This window comes from Emydura macquarii, unplaced genomic scaffold, assembly GCF_026122565.2.
Source record: "Emydura macquarii macquarii isolate MOO-44397 ecotype Brisbane River unplaced genomic scaffold, CSIRO-AGI_Emac_v2 contig_573, whole genome shotgun sequence".
Lineage (NCBI taxonomy): Eukaryota > Metazoa > Chordata > Testudines > Chelidae > Emydura > Emydura macquarii.
The window spans coordinates 1,512,752-1,535,568 of NW_027130710.1; the positions used below are offsets into that span (position 1 = coordinate 1,512,752).

The 22,817-nt window shown below is 60.9% G+C and overlaps 3 protein-coding genes across 4 annotated transcripts in view; all 3 read left to right on the forward strand.

Moving 5' to 3' along the window:
* Positions 1-3,129: 3,129 nt before the first annotated feature.
* Positions 3,130-7,190, forward strand: PGAM2 (phosphoglycerate mutase 2). The gene is made up of 3 exons (XM_067540336.1): positions 3,130-3,587; positions 4,288-4,468; positions 5,884-7,190. The coding sequence occupies exons 1-3, from the start codon at positions 3,174-3,176 to the stop codon at positions 6,051-6,053; spliced, it is 765 nt and encodes a 254-aa protein (XP_067396437.1). The 5' UTR covers positions 3,130-3,173; the 3' UTR covers positions 6,054-7,190.
* A 1,505-nt stretch (positions 7,191-8,695) lies between these two features.
* Positions 8,696-11,804, forward strand: LOC137147873 (melanin-concentrating hormone receptor 1-like). 2 transcript variants are annotated; one of them, XM_067540267.1, is made up of 3 exons: positions 8,696-9,271; positions 10,148-10,690; positions 11,254-11,804. In XM_067540267.1, the coding sequence occupies exons 1-3, from the start codon at positions 8,814-8,816 to the stop codon at positions 11,384-11,386; spliced, it is 1,134 nt and encodes a 377-aa protein (XP_067396368.1). In that variant the 5' UTR covers positions 8,696-8,813; the 3' UTR covers positions 11,387-11,804. The 2 variants fall into 2 exon arrangements, with proteins under 2 accessions (XP_067396368.1, XP_067396367.1); XM_067540266.1 differs by having other exon boundaries at positions 11,170-11,799.
* A 4,688-nt stretch (positions 11,805-16,492) lies between these two features.
* NUDCD3 (NudC domain containing 3) overlaps positions 16,493-22,817 on the forward strand; it is a 47,773-nt gene continuing 41,448 nt past the window's right edge. Inside the window, exons 1-2 of the mRNA XM_067540338.1 lie at positions 16,493-16,900; positions 22,134-22,444. Of these exons, the coding sequence (XP_067396439.1) occupies positions 16,700-16,900; positions 22,134-22,444 (512 nt within the window). The 5' untranslated portion in view covers positions 16,493-16,699. The remainder of the gene's footprint in view (positions 16,901-22,133; positions 22,445-22,817) is intronic.

The window sequence follows — 22,817 nt, forward strand, 5'->3', positions numbered from 1 at the left end:
GGGAAAAGGGCCTAGAGATGACAATTTATCATCACCTAGTAACAGATCTATACTCCCTGCTGGGATTCCTGTCACATCTATTATGTCTTTAAAAATGCCTTCTTGTTCTTAGCCCAGCTAACCACAGATTTTTGACTGATACTTTTAGCTTCTCTTATCAGTTACCTGCATTTTATAATGTCTCATTTATATTCATTGCTATCAACCTCCCCATTTGTTATAGTCTGATTTTTAATTTTTTCAGTTATTGCTTTCATGACCTCCATTTAATAAAGTTTTTTGGATTGTTTTGCCTCTTTTCATGCCTAAAATGCTTGTTGGCCACCTAATAAAGTGCTCTTAACAACTCACGTGGGACGTTGATTGGAAAGTTATTTGTGTCTTTCTCGAATAGTGACATAGAAAGCTTTGGGCGTCTCCCCCACTGGGAACTTGATGCCAAGATTCAGAGTCACTGGGACAGATCCAGAAGGAAAGGGCCTTTAATGCCACCTTGGGGTGCAAAAAAGAACTAGCTAAGTTCATGGAGGACAGGTCCATCAATGGCTATTAGCCAGAGGGGCAGGGCTCACTTGCCCTGTTCTGTTCATGCCCTCTGAAGCTCCTGGCACTGGCCGCTGGCGGAAGACAGGACACTGGGCTAGCTGGACCATTGGTCTGACTCTGTAAGGCCATTCCTATGCTCTTGGCCTCCAGATGCCGGCAGGTTTGGCAGGTGAAAAGACCCCGGCTGCTCTAATTTACAGCCGCGGGGTCCGGGCTACCTACAGGTGTCTCTATGTGTGTTATGTGCTCTGGGTCCACCCCCAACGTGCCCCTGTGGCAGGGCTCGTGGGGGGATGGACGGCATAGGCTAGCTGTGTGTTATGTCTGCCCTGGGGAATTCTCTCTGCGCCGGTGCAATGTGCTAATGGCCCCGTATGCCACCAGTCCAGTGAAACCATCTCGCCCGACCTCCTGCAGAACAGCGGCCAGAGGAGTTCGCCCATCCAATCCCCACACGGCCTCGTGGCCCCTGCCCTCTGCCAGGCCCCCCACAGCCCCCTTCCCCAGCCAGTGAGCAGTTCGTCTGGGTCTCCGTCGCTCCAAACTAGAACTGGCCCAGTGCCGGTCTGGTCCCCTTCTCGCTCCGGCGGCTCGATGGGCGGGATGGTTCCTGGGCCGCGAACGCCGGCCGAGGTTCTGTCCACACTAGCCGCCGCGTCTGCCGTGTGCTGGAGCGAAGCGATCCCGGGAGGGTGTGGCACTAGCGTGTGCAAAGGCAGGTCCCCCGGGCGGGACGGGACGTGACAACAGCCAGTTGCGTTGGGGACCGTTCGTTTGGCTCTATGAGGAATATGAACCTTCTACCGGGCCCCGGCCTGGCCCGCAGATCCCACATCAGCCCGCTAGAGGGGTCTCTCGCGTCGTCCTCTGAGCCCCTGGTGCTGGGCCCTGGCCGAGCCCCGATCCTGAATGGGGTGGGCCCCTGGCATTACCCCAGCTCGCAGCCCCAGGCCCGCGCGACTCAGCGTTTGCACTGGTCTAGGGAGGCCGACCGGGTGGGGGGGGGGGGGCCTGTGTGCATGAGTTACACCAACACAACGCCGGGTGTGGACGCGGTGCTGGGACAAAGCTCTGGCTCCGGCTAGCTGAGCTCCCCCCTACCCCCCGCCACCGCCCTAGAAACCCCCACGCAGCCCGCAGCAGCTGGAACCTCCTCCCCGCCCCGCACACCCACTCAGCTCCCCTCCTGGCTCGCCCCACCCAGCTTCTCCGACTCCGCAGGCTGGGGGCCTTGGTCATGCTCTCCGTGTTGGTGTCGCTCCAGGGCACGGCCGTGGCGCCACGCGGGCTGGCTTCCAGGCCAGCGGCCAGCTGCGGGCGGGGGGTGGGGGGGAGCTGCTTGGGCCCCCTCCCCCAGGCTGCCCCTGCAGGGCGTCAGCTAAGCCAGCCCTTGCCCGGGTTCAAGTCCACACCTGGCGGCCAGGGCCCCGGCCCACCCATCGCAGGTGAGCGCCCTGCGGGGGGATCTCTGCTGCAACAGGGCAGGCGCACGCTGCCTCCCCTGCAATCCAAACCCGGGCGCGGGAAGGTTGGTTTTGGCCTTTGGTCCGCGAGTCGGCTCTGTGCTCAGCTCTGGGGGGTGCTTGGTTTCATCCACATCCCCCCCCTTTCCGCCCCCCAGTGGGGCAGTTGGGAACTGAGTCCCAGAGAGACACACTCAGGGTCACACAGAGCATCAGTGGCAGAGCAGGGACTGGAAGCCAGGGCGCCTACCTGCACAGCCAGTGCTGTAACCATTGGGCCACGCTTCCCTGTCTGGTGCCCCTCGAGGCTCTGCACCCACCTGCCAGTCGCCCACAGGAGTGGCACTGCCGCGGGTGGGGCGTGGGACTCGTGGGCACAGGGCCGCGCTGGGGCTAGACAGATGCGGAGACAGAGCTGGGGAGAGAAGAACCGGACCTGGGGGCCGCCTGTGTCGCCTGCCCCCTGGGGACGGACAGCTGAGACTGCACGGCACAGAGACAAACCCTGGCAGACCTGGGCCCCCTTCCATGAGGGTAGCTGGCTGGGCGCCCGGCGAATCTGCCCCCCCCCCCAGTGCGTGTCAGGGGCGGGCGTGACCAGGAAGGTTCCCATGCTGCAGCTGGGACCTGCCTGCCCTGAAGCCGCCCCCCCCCGCCCCGTACTCAAGGGACCCCCCCTCGTGGTGCTGCAGGGAGACGCCGTCTCAGGCGCTGGGCAAGCCGAGCGGCTCCACCTGGGTGCCCAGGGGCAGGAGGGCACCTCCGTGGGCGAGGCAGGCTGGTGTCCCTCTGCTGCCCCCCCCCCCCCACCGCCGCCCCTTCGAAGCAGCTCCGGCTCGAAGCACTGGGCCCGGAGCCTATCCCAGGAGCCAGGCGGCTCCAGCGTCCAAGGTCACCAGGTGCCCAGCTCCGGTCTATTTCCGTCCCGGGAAGGGGCAGGCGACCCTCCATAGACTATTTCTGCCCCTGGGCCCAGCTGTCATTCAAGGGGGTGGGGAGGGCAGAGAGACCGGCCCTCCTACAAGCACCCTGATTGGCTGCCGGCCGCTGTCCGTCTGCCCCCGAGCGGGTGCTGATTGGGCAGGGGGAGTATAAAAAGGGTGCCTGGGGCCGGGGCAGCCGGTGCTGCTGGCGGGGCCCTGAGCCGAGCCGTCTCTCCCGACCATGCCGACCCACCGGCTGGTGATCGTGCGCCACGGCGAGAGCACCTGGAACCAGGAGAACCGCTTCTGCGGCTGGTTCGATGCCGACCTGAGCGAGAAGGGGGCGGAGGAGGCGCGGCGGGGCGCCCAGGCCCTGCGGGAGGCGGGCTACGAGTTCGACGTCTGCTACACCTCGGTGCTGAAGCGAGCCATCCGCACCCTCTGGGCCATCCTGGAGGGCGTGGACCAGATGTGGCTGCCCGTCGTCCGCACCTGGCGCCTCAACGAACGCCACTACGGGGGCCTGACCGGCCTCAACAAGGCGGAGACGGCCGCCCGGCACGGCGAGGAGCAGGTGAAGGTCTGGCGGCGCTCCTACGACGTCCCGCCGCCCCCCATGGACGAGCAGCACCCCTACTACCAGCTCATCAGCAAGGTGGGGGCCCACGCCTGCCTGGCCTGGGGAGAGGGGGGCTGGCCTGGGGGTGCCCAGCCAGGTGCACCGGGGTGGGGGGGCACCGGCGGATGCACCCATGCTTCCCAGCTGGCAGGGTCAGCGGGTGCTGGTGGGGGGGCAGGGTGTACACTTGCCCGGCACTGGCCCGCCGGCTTCTCCCTCCCAGGACGTGGCCGGGTCAGGGGGGTGGAGAGCCCCCCCCCAGGGCTCTGATTGAGCGGCAGGGCAGCTGCCCACCCTGTCCCAGCAGCGGGCACAGGCTACCAGCAACGCTCTCCGGGCCGGCTGAGTGGGTCCAGCCCCAGGGTGGCCGGCTCAGTGCTTGCGGGGGGGGGCAGCGAGACCCTCCCTTCCCTCCCCCCCCAGCACGAGAGGGTCTGGCTGAGGTGTTCCTGGGCCACGCATGGGGTCCGGCGGGCAGGGGCGTCCCTGTGCATGGCCCCACAGGGCCCCCCCCCCTCGCAGCCATGCGGGGGCCAGGACCCGGCCAGCCTGGGTAAACATTGTGCTGGGGCCATTGTCTGGTTAATCCTGGCTGCAGGGGCCGGGCGGGGGGCCAAGGCCGGAGAAGCCGGCGGAGCCACGTGGGGCAGGGCAGCGTGTGGGGGGGCTCCCCCTGGGCAAGTGGAGCTGGTGTGGCTGGAGCTACGAGGGTGTCCCCCCCGGTTTCTCCCCCCAGGAGAGGCGCTACGCGGGCCTGAAGGCCGGGGAGCTGCCCGCGTGCGAGAGCCTGAAGGACACCATCGCCCGCGCCCTGCCCTTCTGGGACCAGGAGATCGCCCCCCAGATCAAAGCCGGCAAGCGGGTGCTGATCGCCGCCCACGGGAACAGCCTGCGCGGGATCGTCAAGCACCTGGAGGGTAAGGCCCCCCCTCCCCCCGGCTCAGCCCCCCAGTGTGGGGTGTCCCCCCCAGCTCAGCCCCCCAGCGTGGGGTGCCCCCCCCGTAGGACTCAGAGCCCCGACGGCTGCCGGGGTGCAGAGATCCCTCGTGACGGCCCAGTGCTCAGCTCTAGACGTGCCAACCCAGAGTGGCCCGGCAGGGGCCTGACCCCCGGCGGCCTGGGGGGGGGGGGCCGGCGGTAACCCCAGGGCCCCGGTGCAGCTTTTGCTGACAAGTGACCTTTAGCTGGGCCGGGTGCCAGGCGCCGTGGCCTCCCAGCTATGTGTCCCTTGGCCGGCCCCCAGGGCTCCCCCCCAGCCTTTCCATCCACTCCGGGGGACAGGGGGGCGAAGCGAGCCCCCCGCCTGCCTCCTGGAACGTCCCCCCTGCCTGCCCCTCGCTTCCTGCTCTGGGCGGGGGCTGCGCAGCCAGGAAGGTCTCTAGGGTGAGGCCCGGAGCTGCCGGGCGAGCCGTGGGGCCAGGAGGCGGTGCCACCCGCGTGCCAGGCAGGGCTCGGAGGCTCCCACGGTCTCTCCGTGGCTACTGCGGGAAGGCGCCGTGCCCAGGGGCTGCAGCCCCTGTGCTAGGGAGCCGGATCTCCCGCCTAGAAGAGACCCAGCAGGGATGTGCCCCCTCCCCAGACCTGCCTCTAAGCCCCACAGCAGGCGTCTCCACCCTGGGGCCTGCAGCTCGAGATGGGCAGCAGGGAGCTAGGTCTCACACCAGCATCAGGAGCCCCCTCCCCTCCGTCCCACTCTGTGCCTCGGTTTCCCCTGCTGTAACATGGGGCTGACCCCCCTGCTCCCGGGAGTCGGGAGGTCTGATCAGCTGGCAGGTGAGGACCCCAGGGCAGCCTGGGGTGGGTGCCCGTGCAGACGCGGCCCAAGCGACCCACGCCGGGAGTGGGGCAGGGAAGTGGGGGGCACACCAAAGAGCCGGCGACTCCGTGCCCGGCTGCCACTGAAGGTTGTTGCTATTTCCAGGCTGGCGTCACGTTTCAAGGCGCGGGGAGGGGTCTGGTTTCCATGCCGACGGCCCCTCCTTCGCTCCGCTAACCCCCCCAGCTGGGATTTTGTTTCCCCGGCTGCTGCGAGGCCCGGCCCTAAAGGTCACCAGGATTCCTGGGAGGCTTCTTCAGGTGCGGGCGGAGGGAGCCGCACGAGATATGGGGCAGCTCCTTGGGGGGGGCCTCCCCACGGCCCCCGCCCCCCGGGAGAGGCTGGGCCTGGAGGCCTCACAGCCGGGCGCGCCCGCCCCACTGGCTGTGTCCCTGCCTCTCCCAGCAGGAGGTGCTGTAACCCGGTGTCTCTGCAGTGGGGCAGCCCCCGGGGGCAGGAAGGGAGGTAGCAGGAGCCAAGGGCCTGTCTGACCTCCCCTTTCCCCCCCACCCCCAGGGCTGTCTGACGCCGCCATCATGGAGCTGAACCTGCCCACCGGGATCCCCATCGTCTACGAGCTGGACGACGGCCTGAAGCCCACCCAGCCCATGCGGTTCCTGGGCGATGAAGAGACCGTGCGCAAGGCCATGGAGGCGGTGGCGGCCCAGGGCAAAGTCAAGAAGTGACCTGGGGGGGGGCCAGGGGAGGGCAGGCAGGGCAATAAACCTGTGAAAACCTGCCTCAGTCAGTGCAGTGAGGGCGTGGGGGACCTGGGGGGTGTTGTGGGGGGCCTGGCACAAGCTGGGGGGTAGGTTGCTGCCTGTGAGGAGAGGGAAGGACCCCCTGCGCCGGCCCCAGTAGTAGGTTGTTATCCAGGGACCAGCCACGGGTGGGGGCTGCGACGCGTCACAAGCACATCTCCTGGGGGCACCCAGAATCGGTCTGAGGGGGGCCGGGGAGAGGCATCTTTTGTAGCTGACAAAAGGGTAGCTGCCACCAGTAATAGGCTGTTATCCATGGAGCAGCCTTATATGGGCAGGGTATTGTGCAAGGAGCTGGCCCCTGTGGGACACCGCTGCCCTCTAGAGGATGGCAGCGGAGCAGCTGAGCTGTGTGTCACAGAGCCTGTACTGCTAGCAGCTCCTGGGCCTTCTCCTTGAGCTCTGGTGCCAGGCCCTGGCCTTGGGCTGGCTCCCCGCTGCCCTGGGCCTGGCCCCAGGGAGCCCCAGAGGAACCGTAGCTTGTCGGTGCAGCCTGCTCCCCTGCCGGCTGTGAGGCAAACGCCCCGGCTCGCTGCCAGCTGCTGCTGTGTGGGTGTCTCCTGCTCGTATCCGCTGGTAACGGGACAAAGGGTGATGCTGGTCCCCATAGCAACCCCCTCTGCGTGCCCATCACCGGGGACTCGGGTGGCCGTGGCAACAGGTGAAATGAACACGGGGTGCCTCCCTCTGTAGCCGGCTGGGTCCGGCCGTTTCCTGCTTTTTTTCCTTTTTCCTGGCGTGGTTCCTCTCCTCCCTCAGCTGCTGCTGGGTGCTCCCTGGTTCCTGGGCACCTTCGTTCAGCAGCGAGAGCTGCTGGGAGCACCCCAGGGCTGTGGGGTGAGCCTGGGGCTTCTGGCGCCACCCCCCCTCGTGGGGCTCCCTGCCCCCGGCCCCTCTGCTCCCCTAGCTCTGTGTTGGCAGCTCCCGGGGGCGTTTCACTGCTCCTTGGTGCAGGTGGCAGGGAATCCGCCGCGCTGGAGCCGACCCAGCCCGTGATTCCCGCAGGCCCAGGAGGGAGCGGGCCCTGACTGCAACTCAGATCAGAGCGAGTTTCTGTGCCAGGCCGGCTTGCATCCGCTCCTGCATCTCAGCCCAACGCCACCGGCGCCCTCCTTCCTTCGCTCCCCGGTGAGTTCCCTTCTGCTGGGGGGGTCCGATCCTCCCCTGCGCCGGGCACCTCCGGGAGCTGGGGCAGAGGAAGGGTGAAATGAGACTTTTATACCCGCTTCGCCCAGGGGTACATGACCACAGGAGGAGACCGCGGCCGCCTCGCTCTGTCTTGCCCTGTGTCTACGCAGCTTCACGCTGGCTCAGCTGTTTGGCTCCCTGAGACGGGTCTCCCGCTGAGGCTGGGTTTCTCTTCTCCACTGATGCAGGGGTGCCCCCCCAGCCCCCCTGATTTACGCCGGGGACAGAGTCAGGCCGTCTGTTGTTAGTTGCAGGTTTCTCTCGTGTGCTCCAGTTCGGCATGGTCCCCGCTTTGCCCATCACCCACAGACACCCTGGGTGTCCGCTCGCAACTCCTCAGCCACCAGCAAGGGGCCCGGCTTTCAGCTAATTGAACCCTGAATCACAGCTCCCTGCTATACCAGGGCTGGGCTTTCCGGCACCCAGCTTTTTTGGTGCCTCTGTCTTCTCCCGCTAGCCCAGCCCGGGGTCTCTCCTTGCCAGCTGGCATCGCCACTCCGGGAGCACTGCCTAATGGCTCCGGGAGCCAGTGCGCACACAGCTCCCTGCGGCGGGGTCCCTAAACCTCCCGCTGGCAGGACGAGGGGGGACGGATCACTCAGCATCGCCCTGTTCTGTTCACTGCCGCGGAAGCTCCTGGCCCCGGGGGGAGAAGACAGGCCGCTGGGCTAGATGGACCGTGGGGCTGCCGCAGTGGGGCCAAATAGTGACATTCTGCTCTCGCCCCCTCCCCCATATGCACTGCCCCCCCACACCCTGCTGCATGGGCCCTCCAGCCCCCCTCCCCGAGGCTGCAATATCTCCTGCCCCCCCCCCCCCGCATTGTCCTCCCCCCACGCTGCATTCTCTCCCAGCTCCCCCCCCATTGCATTGCCCCCCCCCAGCTGCATTGTCTTTCCTGCCCCCAATGCCCATCCACCGCCCCCCCCCCTCCGCATTTTCCCCCCGCCGGGGGGGGGGGGGGGGGGCGGGCTGCGTTGTCCCAACCCCCGGCCCCGTGGGAGCCTTCCCTCGGCAGCGGCTGTCTGGGCTCCAGCCTCCCGAGCGGCGCGCAGCCCGGCCGGGGGCGGGAGGGAGCAGGCGGCGGCAGGAGGGGGGGCGGCTGCGGGACCCGGAGCCGGTGAGCGAGCCGGATCTGCGCGGGGATCGGGGCCCTCGCTGCGCTGCGCCCCGGAGTAGCTGCCCCCTGCTCGGCGCCGTCTGGCCGCACATCCCGGGCTCCAAGGAGACTCTGCCCCCCGTCCCCGGGTGCCTGGAGAGGCTGGGGGGCGCTGTCTGCCCCCCCCATGGGCACGGTGCCCCCCAGCCTGGGGAGGGCGGGCAGGAGCAGGCAGCAGCTGGCCCGGGGCTAGGGGCAAGCCGGGGTGGACCCACAGCAGGGCAGGGGCGAGCTGGCTGGGGAAGGGGGCTGGCTCCTGGCCGCCCAGCCACCCGCCCAGCCTGTCGCTGGCACTGCCCAGGTTCTCCGGAGCTGCCCGCTGGCGCCCGGGGCCGGGCATGGCCGCTCTCCTGGACCGGAGCAGTGACTCGACCTCCTCCGGGGCGCTGCGCACTGCGCCCCCCGACCTCTCCCTGAGGCTCTGCCAGCTGGAGGCCCTGGGCGCCCTGCCCCTGGAGGCCGGGGGCTCACCGGCCGGGGGCAGCGTCCCGGGACCGGCCCTGTCGCTGGTGCTGCCCGTGGTCTACGGCCTCATCTGCGGCTGCGGCGTCCTGGCCAACGGGCTGGTGATCTCCCTCGTGCTGAGCTGCAAGCAGAAGCTGGTGTCGGACCTCTACATCCTGAACCTGGCGGTGGCCGACCTCCTCTTCCTGGTGGGAATGCCCTTCCTCATCCACCAGCTCCTCCAGGAGCGCGGCTGGGTCTTCGGGGACTTCCTCTGCCGCGCCGTCACCACCATCGACCTCAACAACCAGTTCACCAGCGTGGCCATCGTCACCGTGCTTTGCGTGGACAGGTACCTCCCCCACCCCACTGCCCGCTGGGCAGCCTAGTGCCCGCCCCGGCCAGACGCTGGCAACTGGACCTGCCCTGGGAAGAGGGCGGCTCTGGGAACCCAGGGCCGGACTCACCTGTGCCCGCTCCACGAACGTGGCTCGACTGGCCGGCTGCCCGGGCGCTCTGGCCCCTGGTCTCTCCCTCGGTCTGGGGACTCACCTCTCCCCCGGGGCAGCCAGCCGGGCCTGCACCAGGGCTACTCCTGTCACTCGCACGCCTGTGACGTGGGCAGCCGCGGCCCAGGCTGTCATCCTGCGGGGTTGGGGGAGCCCTGAGGGTGGACAAGTCCCCGAAGGCTCAGCCCTGGCAGGGCCCCGAATGGCTGCAGGGCTGGGTGGGGGGGGGGGAGGGGAGTTGTGGATATAGGCAGATTTAGGGGGTGGCAGGGCTGGATTGGGGGGGGAGGGGGCACAGGGTCCGGGTGGAGGTGGGGTGTGGCTGAGCTGCTGGTGGCTCTCCTGGGTCCATTAACGTTCGTCTCTCGAGCTGAGTCGGATCCTGGGCCGGATCCTGGGCCTGATCCTCCCTTCACACTAAATCCCCTTGGGCTGCTCTGGCAGTGGAAAGGGGGGAGAGTTGGGCCCCAGTGACCCCCCCCCCGAGGCCGGCCCCCTCCCCTAGTGTTGAGCTGCACCCCAAATCCCAGCTTCAGCACCCGGGCCCCCGTTTCCTGGCCTCTCCAACTGGGGACTCTTTGAAAGGTGGGGGGCAGCATCTCTTGTATGCTCCCTGCCCTGTCCCCTGCCCCATTGTCACCCCCCGGGCCCCTCTACCTCGCCCCCCCAACCCCTGCCCCCAGGCCCGTCTCCCCCTGACGGCCGCTCTCTCTCCCCAGGTACGTGGCCGTGGTGTACTCGTCCACGGTGGGCCAGAGGCGGACGCTGCGCTGCACGGCGCTGATCAACGCCGGCGTGTGGGCCGCCAGCCTGGCGCTGGCCACGCCGGCCATGCTGTACGCCCGGGTGCAGCGGGCGAACCAGACGGAGCTGTGCCTGCTGGACCTGCCGGGCCCCCGCAGCCTGTACTGGTACACGCTCTACCAGTCGCTGGCCGCCTTCCTCCTGCCGCTGCTGGTGATCACGGTGCTGTACTCCCTGACCCTGCACCACCTCTTCCGGGCCATGCGCCGGGCGCAGCGGCGCTGCTCGGCCCGCAGCCGGCGAGTCACCCGCACGGCGCTGGCCATCATCGCCGCTTTCCTCGTCTGCTGGACGCCTTTCCACGTGGTGCAGCTGCTCAACCTGAAGGCCGCCCCCTCCGCCGCCTCCTTCTACCTGAACCAGCTCACCATCTGCCTCAGCTACGCCCACAGCTGCGTCAGCCCGGTCCTCGTCCTCTTCTGCACCGAGTTCTTCCGCGAGCGGCTGGCCCGCGCCAGGTGGGGGACGGGGCGCGGGTCTTGGGGGAGGAGGGGAGGCTTAGCGACAGCCGCGGGTGTGCTCCTGGCTCCATCGCGCCCCCGACAGGCCGGGGCAGGAATCGCCTTCTCTCCCCGCTTTCCTCTCCTTTGCCCCTGACTCAACCCCTGCGCCCCCAGCACCTGGGAAGCACCTCTCAGCAGAATCAGCGGCCCCTCGCCAGCCAGCGCTCCGGGTCTGGGCAGGGGTCCCGGTTCAGGGGATCCCTCTGCCCCTGTGGTACCCAATGGGGATCTGAATTTCCTGGTGATGCACTCTCCCCACAGAGCCCTGCCTGGTCCATGGGCTCCCGCTCCACCAGCCCCATGTCTCCGGCTGGGGCAAATGCCGGGATGGGGGGTGAACGTGGCTCTAAGGGTCAGAAACTCAGGGGCACAGCCGCTTGGCTATGTCCTCCCTGGCTGCCCCTGTGAGAGTGACTGTGTCCCCCTCCCCACAGGTACTGCCGGTTCATCGCCAGGTGGCAGGGGCTGCGGGCGGGCACTGCCCTGCCCGGCCAGGAGCTCACCTCCACCGTCTGCAGCCCGCAGGTGGACAGCACCGTGGCCCAGTGCCGCCGGCGCCCCTTCGGCACCGAGCTGCTGCCATGCTCCGTGACCGAGGCCACCAGGTCCAGCGTCACCGACAACAAGCAAGAGGAGCGCCGCGCTGTCTAGCTACCGGAGCACTGACCTAAGAGGCCTCCAGTGCCACAGCAAAGCATGGCAGGCGTGGGGACGGAGCCTGGGTGGTGCCAGGCCAGGGCGGCAAACCAGGAGCCTCTGCCGCGGCTCGGAAGGGACTTTTTACCACGCCGTGGGACAGTGCAGATCCCCGTCCCTGAGGCTAGTGGGACAGCCCCATCTAGCTCACCCACCAGATATGGGCTGGATGCAGGAATCACAGGGGCGAGGTTCTCTGGCCCGGTTCTGGCCCAGAGATCAGACTGCGTGGTCACTGCTGGTGGATCTGTGAATCAGGGAGTTCAGGGCGTCTGGAGGGGAAACGCCAGCGACAGACGAGACTTTAATAAAGAGAAATGAATGCACTGGGGTGGAGTCTGCAGCCTGGCATCCCCTTCGCTTGCCTGTCAGTCACACCTCGCCTCTGCTTACCCGCTGTGCACAAGGCCCCGCTGCACACCTGTGGTGCACACCACCTGCACTTGTGCATACTCCAGCGCACACCCTGACACGCGCACCGTTTCCCCTCTGTGCGTAGACATTGCACACCCAGACAAACCCCTGCACAGATACCTGCATGGGCACACGCTCCTCCATGTGCCATGCCATTGCAGACACACACACACACACACACACACACACACACGCTCCGTGCACATGTTGCACTGGCTCATGTCCTCTCCCCCCCCAATTTAAGTTCAGGAAAAACAGGCTGGAATTTAAAATCACCCCTATTGAGCCACCCCCGCAGCCCAAACATCACAGCACCGGGCTGGAGTGTGAGAGCAGCAAAGTGAAACTGATGAGAAGCCGAAGGGAAATTGACCGGGCTGGCGAATTTGTCAGAGCTGAGGTGCAAAAGTGACAGAAGGAGTAGGCTATCAGACCTCTCCTTTGCCGTCAGCTCCAGGTAATTAGGAAATCAGGGCCTGACCCGCCCTGTCCCCTGACTGGTGCAGCCAATGGGGGAGGTGGAGGAGAATTAGGCCCTGGTGCTGTCCCTTTAAATTCATGCCCCAGGGGGTTTGCCTTGCTGTGTTTGATATCAGGGGCCAGGCCGGGGCCAGGCCCGGGTTGGAATTTGTCCCTTCATGATTGTTGCCTTTGAGCCCCTGCCTGCCCCTCGTGCTGGGGGAGCCAGGGTCCATGCTCCCCGCACAGGCTCTGGGAACCCTGCCTTGGCCTCTGGCAGTCTCAGGCTGCTGTCAGGCTTTCCTGGCTCCATCGTCCCCTTGCCAGGCTGCATCGTCCAGCGGCTGGTGGCTCAGGAAGGCTGGTCCCACTGCCCCTGAGTCTCTGGCACTGCCCTTCCTGGGCAGCAGCAGGGGCAGGCTCTGTTCTAGTTGCTCCTCCCCAGGACCTAGGGGAGAGGCCGGCAGGAGGCCTCCGGGAAGAGGTGAGCGTGAACCAGAGGGGGCTGGCAATGGGGACTGCATGGGGGAGACGGGGCAGCAGCTCATGGGTGGCACATTGGACGTGGCCAGTTGTGTGGCAGATGGGAGGCTTGGAGGGGCGGACACCTGCACGGAACATGAAATCCATGCAGCAGCAGCCCCTGGGTATTGTTTTCAGAGTCAATTGCGCTGATGGGGTTGTTCCCACGTCCCAGCATTTCAGCAAGCTGCAGATTTCTGTACTGCCAACATCCAGCTGCCGTTTAGGAAATCAACAAGTGACTTGATTATGATGTCTAAGCACCTGTAGAGCGAGACATGAACGGGGGCGCAGGGGCACTTTAATCTAGCGGAGAAAGGCAGAAGAAGACCCAACAGCTCGAAGCTGAAGCCCGACCAATTCAAATTGGAAACAAGGCATATTTTAAAAACAAATCTTTGAACAGGGAGGTTGCGTAACCATTGGAACATATTTCCAAGGGGAGAGGGGATTCCCCGTCACTTGCTGTCTTCAGATCCTGCCCTTCTGGGAGATGCTTTAATTAAACATAAGTTATTTGGCTCAGTACAGGGGTAAGTGGGTTAAATTTTGTGGTCGGTGATACAAGAGGTCAGACTAGATGATCTAACGTCCCGTCTGACCTTAAAAGCTAGGATTCCGTGAAAACGGAGAGGGGGACGCTAAGACACCACGGACAATTATATTGTCTTTTTAGGTTTCAGTGTTAATGCTGAGCTGAATGGGGCAGGTCACAGCTCAGAGGGGCTGCAGACTCAGGCAGGGGTGACTACTTTGGAGTGTTGTCAGGTTTTCTTCACAACAAAAGGGCTAGAAACTTTGTTTTGTTTTTCTGGGTAAATGACAGCTCAGACTCTGGAGCACAGGTCTCTGGGCGATGAGAGGGTATCTTCTGTGGCAAATTCCACAGCTGAAAGGTAACAGAATCGGTAGGATCCTAACCCCCATCTTGAGGCATTGCGGCCCCAAAACCACATTAGCTTTTGTTGCAGCTGCTGCTATGTTGCTTTGCAAACAGATGTCTTATTTGTCATCAGCGCTCCCATCTTTCAGCTACTCTTCATTCCCAAGCATCTTCTTTCTAATAAGTCGCTTGGTTCCAGGTTCCCCTTCCTTCATGCAGAGGGGAAGTGGGAATTTCCCCTGCTGCATTTCTCCCAGAAGAATGGCATGGAAGCATAGACTTGCCTAGGGGTTTTTCAGATGTGTTGGCTAACCGGTTCTAGAGCTCTAGTGTAGACAGGGTATGTTGTATTTTCATGTTAGCTGGTCCAGTTAAATCTTATAGTGACCAGCTGACGTGTTAAAACTAAAAATGATGCCTAGTCTATACTAGGATTTTAACACCTTAGCAAACATGTTAAAAATATACCTTTCCCCTCGTGTACACATGGCCTGAGGGTCAGCTCAGCTAACACATTTAAAATGCAGCTTCCCCTGTCAATGCTCATTTTAAAAAAGCCTGGCTCACACATTTTAAAAATAAACGTCTTCCTCTGATGCTGGAGCATGGCTTGTCACCGACAGCAGGGAGCGTGTGGAGCAAGAAATGCCTCATCTAGATGTGTTGTCAGGCAAAGATGTGTGAGGGGATCCCTGGGGTGCAAACTGGAACTGGGGAACCGCTATGCTCCCTTAAGTCTCCAGCCTGGGCTGTCTCTCACAGTGCTTTGCTAGTGACAAGCAGCAATCATACAGCAAAGTCTCATAACTTGATACACCCTAATGACAAATGTATTTTGATGGAACACTGGCTTTGACCTTTCCTATATCTCACCTGACAGGCTTCACATGAAATATATCATTGTTATATACAAGTGATGAACAGGGGGTTACAAGATGCTATTTCGAGGGACGATGTGTCACACACTTCCACACAACTGCCGCAGGCTGGCCAGACAAGTTCTCCCACAGTACACCAGGGACTACAGCAGCTGCAGCTACCATGGTGATAAGAACCGTGGGTTATGCTCTCAGAAACCACAGCACGTGACAGCGCACCGCCAGCATGGATGTGTCTATGGGGGTACGAGGCACGTGTACTGATGCAGCGTGGATGCTCAGAGGCGAGGTTGGAAAGCACAGGCTAACATGCAGAGGTATACAGACTGCCAGTCTAGAGACAGGCCTTGGATCTTGGTCTTTGCTGGCAGTTGTCACCTCCCCACACAAAATCATCTGTGACTGTTCTCAACATCCTGCTTACATGCTGTTCACAAAGGTATTAAAGAAGAACAGGCCCAGCCAGATGCCCTGCCTTTTTTCATTACCCTTTGCTCTTCTGTAGTTTGTGTGGCCATTGCGGTGATTGGGGGAGGAGGGTAGATCTCACATTCTCCATTTCAAATGCTTTATTCCAGCCCTGCTCGAAGCTGACCACTAGGTTTTGTTCAGCTTCTCATGTCTGTCTATAAAATACAGGTGGATCCAGCCGGCCAAGCAGGATTTTATCTGTAGAAACGCTCGATGCAGCTGCGCGCTCAGAGTTCCTTTAACTCTTGGTGGGCGACAGGACGTTGCAAGCGACGTTGTCAGGTTAAAAGCCCTGTGTTGCAACATCCTTTTCCTCCTGTGCACAGTCACGCCCCAGGAATCAGTAGTGCCGAACTGATTCTAAGCAGCATTCACTGCCTGTGTCCTGCTTGCCCCTCTCTCAGCCTGCAGAGTGCCAGGACAGCGCATGAACTGACACCAGTGCAATGCTCTCGGGGTTGTGTTTCTAGCAGCATACAAGGGAAGCGCAGGGAAATGTGACCGGGGAGGGGGAAGCTGGTGGAGGGAATGGGGAAACCCAGCAGATGCAGTTGAGGGAGCTGACAGGGCCAAGAGACCAGAGGTAGGATCCGGAGGACAGAAAGGGGGTGGAAGGGGCTCCATCTCCCTGGGCTTGCTTTCTAATTCCGTCGGTGACCAGAGCCACACAGCTCAAGGGGCTGCCCAACCAAAAAGTCACAAGGTCTCGGCAAGGCAACCAGACTCCACTGCCCTCATTAGCTCATCCCCAGGAGTGCGAGGCGCTCAAGCCCTTCTCCAGCCTCCAGGAGTTCAGGTGAGGACCAGGAAGCACACGGCTCTGTATCTGCCAGCTGGGCTGAAGCTGGGCGCTCGGAAGGGGCAGGGGAGGGGGGATGGCGGCGTGGCCTCTGTTCCGGATAAGCCAACGCCTCCCTGCCGGCTTAGCGCAGCCCCGGGGCCGTGCAGCACAGCTACTGTTGCAGGCTCTCTGCAGACTCAGGCACAGGCTGCCCTAGGTGGGGGGGAGGGGGGTCCTGGTGCAGGGCAGCCTGGGGGGGGGGGATGAGAAAGGACAAGTGGGGATGAGAGGGGGGTGGGAGGGAGGAAGGTGGACCAGGCAGGGCCAGGCCAGATCAGCCCCTCCCCCCCAAAGGCTCCGCCCCCACCTGCCACAGGCCAGCCCCCTCCCGACGCCCCGCCCCCACGAGAGCGGGACAGCTCAGGGCAGGGAATCCCGGCAGCCCCGCCTCGGCGCTGCGTCACATCACATGATTCTCTCCCCCTCCCCCCCCCCAGTGGCGCCCGCCGCCAGCTGCCAAGACGGTGCCCAAACCCCTCAGGCCCTGCTGCGACGCTCTAGCCCGCCGTCTCTTCTCTATGGTCTACGGGGCGGTGGTGGGGATGTCTCTATGGAAACGGCCCCTCCTTTAAGGGCATCGGTTTCCGGCCGGCGAGTTTAGTGGCGGGACGAGCGGAACGGAAGTAGCCGGGACCCGGCCAGGGAGGGGCCGGAAGTGCCTGGCGGGAGGGAGACGAGGAGGAAGGGAAGCGGGTTGTTTTGTTGCCCTGGTAGCGGGGGAGTCTGGCCCCTCCCCCCCTTCCGCAGCCCCCGGCTCTGTCCTCGCGCTCGGCTGTCCCGGTCCCCCCCCTGCCCCCGCCATGGACCCGGCCGCCGCGGCCCGGAGCGAGGCCTACGACCCGGCGCTGCTGGGCATCCTGCAGCACGTGGGCAACGTCCAGGACTTCCTCGACGTCCTCTTCGGCTTCCTCTACCGCCGCACGGACTTCTACCGCCTGCTGCGCCAGCCGGGCCAGCGGCTGGGCTTCCCGCCCGGCGCGGCGCAGGCCATGGCCCTCAAGGTGAGCGGGCCGGCTGCGGGCCGCCCGCGCTGCTCCCCGCACCGGGGGGAACGGCTGCCCGAGTCTGCCGGCAGCCGGCCGTGGCAGCTCCGCGCCGCTGCGAGCCGAGCCGGGCCGCGCCGGTCCCTAGGGCCGGGAGCTGGGCAGCCTGCTCCCCGTGACACGGGCAACGGGGCCCCAGCATCCCGCCAGCCTGCGCCTGCCGCTCCCTAACCAGCCTCCGTCCCGGCTGCCGGCTTCCCCACGTCGCCGTGCCCGGTGTGGTTCTGCCCCGCCGGTCCGGGGTGAATGGAGAACCGACCGGGCAGGGGCGGCGTGACGGGAACGACTCTCTGCCGCTGGGATCTGGCCGGGTGGGCACAGACCCTCACCAGCTGCCCTCAGCGGGAGAACAACCTTGTGGTTAAAACGGCCAGCGTCCTGCCGCACTTTACAGACTAACCCCTTTAATTTCGGCAGGCGTCAGCTCTCCTGGGCTGTCACCCGCTTGGTCAGGCGTTGCGGTTGTTAATGACGCTGTTACCCTGAGATCTTTGACAGGTGGACCACGCCGTCATCAGTGGTTCACGCCCGCACAGTAGCGGTTAGTGGCGTTCTTACACCAGGGCCTGATTGATCGGGGCCAGCGTGCCGTGCTTAAGTTGTGCCGGGGCTGAGCCCCAGCCCCTCTGGGCTTGGCAGGTCATAGCCCCAGCTCCTCTGGCCTTGCTGCATCAGTTATGAACAGAAAAATATTGCTTGAGCCCCAGCACCTCTTTCGTTATAAATTAAGCACTGGTTATTTACACGTGGCCAGTGACTCCCTAACGAAGGGCGAAGTTACTATTTTTATTTAATTTTCAAGCTCCTGGAAATATTTGCTGCTCCACAACTCAGTAAAGACCCAGGGCTTTGCCCTTGGGAGTGCACGGGCTGTGTGGGTTGACACAAACAAGTGAGCACTGTGAACACCCAAAGGGGATGGAGAAGGAAGGACAGAGGGGAGGATAAGATTGTGAGGTCGAGCAGTACACAGCTGCTGGTTTAATTCCTTTTGTTACTTGCTGGTTACCTTGCTCTCTTGTCGTTCTCTTAGAGGTTTCATATCAAAGGTGAGGTTTCAGGAGGAATTGGAAAAAGAGAAGACCCATTTGTCCTGGCAGATAGCTTTGGGGAGAAGAGACGAAGGGAGGTTCAAGGTTGATGCTGCTGTTGGAGCACGTGTAGAGGGAACATGAAGGAGCTCTTCAGAGATGTAGGCAAAGGCATGCATGATGTAAGATGAGGAGAAGTTTGAATGTGATACACAGTAGAGTGGGGAACCGGTGATTATGATACAGGGTGGGGATCTCATCAGAGGAATGGGCGTGAGAGAGGGTTTTGACAGCAACGTTTTGCACACACTGGAGGAGATAAGGTAGGGGTTAAAAATGCCTGACAGGAGGTGATTGCAATCCCAAAGGCAAGAGGAGCAGTTTGAGTGATATTGACAGAGAAGAAGGGGGGGATTTTAGAGATACTATGGAGGGAAAAGTGCGCGGCTTTGACCATAGCTTGGCTGAGAGGGAAGGGTTGAAGAACTCTCCTCCAGGTTCCAGCGATTGCTTTCTATTTCTAACCCTTGCTTTTCACTCAGAGCTTCTCAGCAGTCTCATTTCGTGTTGAAATGCACCCTGCTTGGTCTCAGCCTGTTGGCTCTGGGGTCCCACGCTGATGAGCACAGTCAGATAAGGCTTTCTTTGGAATGCTTAAAACTGAAAAGTGGCTCAGTGAGTTCCACGATTAGGAGAGATGGGGAAAGTCCTGGTTGTGTTTACAGTCTAGTTTGTTTTATACTCCAGTAACTGGTAACTTCTATTTTAAATGCCAATTTTGGGTCACCCACAGTTAATCACGAGTCAAGATTTAACAGTTGTTTTGAAAGATTTGTTATTTATTCAGCATTACAGGGATGTGCTTTAGAAATCAATAATCTGTAAAAGTTCCCTCTCCCAAAGCCACTTCATTCTAAGTAGGGTGGAAAGGAGTGTTGTCTAGTGGTTAGAGCAGAGGGCTAGCTGTCAAGACTCTTGAAACTGTATTCTTGGCTCTGCCACTGACTTACTGTGTGACCTTGAGCAAGTTGATCCCCTCCCCCTAGTAAAATAGGAACTTAATTATCTATCTTACAGAAGTTTTGTATGGCTCAATGCATATTTGCGAAGGGCTCTGAGACTCATAAAAGGCCCTAGAGAAACATCAAATATTAAGTATTTCTTAAAATAATGAAGTTTAAGGAACTGGAAATTGCCTACTACAGGTGCATTAATTTTCAATTACCAATTTAATGCTGAGTATAGTGCTCCAGTGAGGTGCCGGGACAAGCGTGCTTTATCTGGAAGTGCACCTCTGAAATAAATACAGCCCCATTTAGCATGGTGCTTATGTTAAGGCATAAATGTGCTATGCTGGCACAGACGCTAATCTAAAATTCCCTGCCTGCAAAATGGCCAAGTTAGTGATGCTGTGGGAACTCTGAAATCCCCTTGCTTTAGAGAAAGCTCTTTCTACTTGGCGCTGGATACTCCAAATCTGCAGTCCTGGAGATCCCTTGACCTTAGGTAAGCAGCATAGAAGTGACCTGCAGAGAGGACCTTTTTATTGAGTCATGATGGACAAAGGAGACCTGAAAGTTATTTCTTTTCCTTCTTGTTTTTAACTTTGAAAATATAGGCATGTCAAGTCTTGCTGTCTTTGTCTTTTGCTGGAGGACTCCTTGGAGAACCAGAGAACTGGAGTGGGAGTCTTCCCAGTGGAATGGACAGGATGTTGGGTATTCAGTGAGAACGTTCACTCCAGGTGTTGAGCAGCAGTGTGCCTTAAACTGGTGTGAAAAAAAATCGAGGCAAACCAAAGAGTTGTAAACAGTTTGACTAACAATCCCTTTCTGTCTCAATTGCTCAGCTTACAGGTCTCTTGTGATGTCATAATCCCATTAGTTCTTCAAGATATCTGTCTGATATTTCTAATGTTTTCAGGGCTTTATGCAGCGTAAAGAAGCAGCAGATCACATTTAAATAGAAAGGGACTACTGAGGGAGAGGAGCCTACGCGCATGAAGGGAATTTGTAGGCAGTGGGCTGATACTAGGGAAGGTTATGGTGTGGCTACCCGGGAGCAGTAGCTACTCAGCAACTCCTCTCTCCTGCTAATGCTGCTTCCTCTTTCACTGCAACATCTTTGGAGCAGCATCCCAGGGGCTGCCCTGGTTTCCATCAAATGGAGCGGATTGCTGCTGCCCTCGTTTCTGATATAACGCGGAGGTCTGCAGAGACCTCGGGTCCCAATATCGCACATTGCAGCTAGACATTGCATTATGGGATCCCGTTCCTCCTGCTTCGATGGCAGAAAGGAGGCAAACCAGCCCCCTGGGAAATATCCTCAGGACACAGACAGCCTTACGTGACTCCCATGTGCAGCCCCAGCCATAAGAGACTGTCAGAGAGCAGGCAGAAATGGTAGAGGGAGTCATTCCAAGAATTCTGAGCTTCAGAGAAGACCAACCCTAGCTGCAGACACCTTCTTTAAATGAGAGCAGTCCCTGGGGCAGCCCAGAATCCTGTCTGTGCAAAGGTGGTAGAAAGCCCCCTTTGCCCTCTCCCTGCTTGTGCTGCGCGACCCAAGGCACGTTACAGAACCTGGTCCTCAGACGTGTAGCCTCAGAGTCACGAAGGCGAGGGTGCTTGGAGGGGCCCAGTGGAGAGCTCTGCAGCCTGTGCTAATGGGAATCTTAACTGCTGTGCACATGGAGCAGCCGGATGAGGTGACAGACCAGTAACTGTTACAGCCTGTTGAGAGAGAATGTGTGTCTTCATGTTTCCCCCGGGGAGGAGCTCAGGTCTAATGGCTGTGTGCAAACAAACCACTACACAGTAGCCTAAATCTGAATTTCCCTGGAGAGAGGCCATTCTGAGCTTCAGTCATTTTCAGGACACTCTGTTTCTTTCCACTAACCATCGGCATTCAGAGCCTAGACACGGCTCCCAATGACACTGTGCTGCAGACCAGTTCAGAGAGCGTTGCTCTCCCATCTTGGCTCTGGAGGATTTTGGGCCGTGTCCTAAGTTAAAGGGCATGGTCTGAGCCTTGTCTCTGAATGCTCTGCCTTGAGCTGGTTTGTGTTTCATGGCTGAAATGCAGCTGGCCGGGTGGGTGTCTATGAATAGTACGTCTGAGTCACTGCCTGGGATTCTTTCGGAGGGACAGTGCCTGGTTTCAGGCTGTGACTGCATTAATGTGCTCCTTCCCCTAACGCTTCTCCAGAGGAGCTGTTGGTGGCAATGTAACTCCTTTCGAGAGAGCTCTGCCCTCAAACTGAGCCCGCCCATAGCCTGGCTCCTCCATCCGATGTCTATTCCCAGCTCTGCTGACTTCTCTAGAACTGTCGCTGAGTTACTTTCGTTGGCTTACTGCTGACGTGAATGGGCAGCAGCAGTAGCAGGTATGGACTTAAGAGTAAGAGCCCAGCGAACATGTGAACAGGGGAGCTTGGAGGACAGGACCCATGTGGGGTTAGGATAGGGGTGAGGTGATGCAGTTGGAAAAGCAGCTGGGACCACGTGGGTCGGTGGGTGGAGAGATGGCAACTGAAGGGAAGGCACTAAGGCAGGCCTGGTGCAGGTTGGACGCTGCTGGCTTCTCTAATTACCCCATTCCTAGGCCTCTCTTCCGATCTCCCACTCCCAGTGCCCTCCCGTTCTGTTCTCCACACACACAAAGCAAACCCAAACGATTTCTAGTCTAGATTGAAAAAAGAGAGAGAATGACTGTAAAGTTGTGTGTGTGTGTGTCAGTGTCAGTGTCAGTCATTGTAACAGCAGCCACGCAGAACTGGCTCCGAGCAATGCCTCCACACAAGGTTTCTTACTTAAGTGCAGAACATGGAATAATGCATTGGCTTATTCCTGTGTCACCCAAAGAATCTGTCGGCCCTCGCTGCTCCAGGCACGCATGCTTTCCGTCACCTGCCTTTGCACTGCATGGGAGCCGTTTTCTGTTAGAAGCAGTGTTACACTGAACTAGTGTCTCTTTTCCAGTCTCAGGGCCTCTTCATCTGTCCCCAAATCCTGCTGCTTTGGCCTGTGGGAAGCCAACTGCTGAAGCTATCTTAGGTTTCTGAATCTAGTGTCAAGGTGCAAACCCTCCACCGTGTCCGCTTTTGGGATTGATGGCTTGGGTTGCCTGCTTGTTTGCTTGATTTGCTCTGTCTCTTTCAGGCATTCAAAAACTTCGAACACCTGGCCCGTCAAGATGATGAGAAGAGGCGGCAAGAGCTTGCGGAGAAGATGAGGAAAAGGGAGGAGGAAGCAGCAGCAGCAGCAGAGAGGATGAAAGTGCCTGCTGCTGCTCAGGAAATTGAGATCGACTCGGAAGCAGAGCCTGTCGCTGGCCCAGATGATGGGGGAGCTGCCAGGCCCCAGGAGCCCACTGCAGCAGAGGAGACAGCCAAAACGGTGGGCGGCTCTGCAGCGGCAGAGCCACCAGGAGCTGCTGCCCCACTGGAGTCCCAGCCATCAGCATTGCCCAAGTAAGTGTCTCCATTGTGGTACTTCCCTTGTGTCCATTGCAGGCCGAAGCGGCTCATGCTGGATAGGGTCTAGTCCACAGTCCTAGATCACCAGGTGATGGCGTTGTGGGAAGGCTGCACTTCTGCTTAGGCAGGAGCTCCTCCAGGATGGTGTTTAGACTCTTTCCTGCACAGAGAGAACACTGTATTGTTTGGACACAAAGCCCATCAGTCAGAGGCGGTGAGGTGGATTTGGCAGAAGCCTCCTTTGCTCCTTTCTGGGTACTTCTCTCCCCTAAGCAGAGGGCATTAACGCATCCCTGTTCACAACACTGCAGTACAGTTGTTGGCTTAGCCAGGTCACAAGGCCCTCCTCCGACTGGTCACATCAAGA

Bases quoted from the DNA above. Each gene is read 5' to 3' on its own strand.
- LOC137147873 (XM_067540266.1), top strand. From the start codon at position 8,814: ATGGCCGCTCTCCTGGACCGGAGCAGTGACTCGACCTCCTCCGGGGCG. The intron at 9,272-10,147 runs GTACCTCCCCCA...CTCTCTCCCCAG, and splicing joins ACCGTGCTTTGCGTGGACAG to GTACGTGGCCGTGGTGTACT. The intron at 10,691-11,169 runs GTGGGGGACGGG...CCCTCCCCACAG, and splicing joins GAGCGGCTGGCCCGCGCCAG to GTACTGCCGGTTCATCGCCA.
- PGAM2 (XM_067540336.1), top strand. From the start codon at position 3,174: ATGCCGACCCACCGGCTGGTGATCGTGCGCCACGGCGAGAGCACCTGG. The intron at 3,588-4,287 runs GTGGGGGCCCAC...TTCTCCCCCCAG, and splicing joins ACTACCAGCTCATCAGCAAG to GAGAGGCGCTACGCGGGCCT. The intron at 4,469-5,883 runs GTAAGGCCCCCC...CCCCACCCCCAG, and splicing joins GATCGTCAAGCACCTGGAGG to GGCTGTCTGACGCCGCCATC.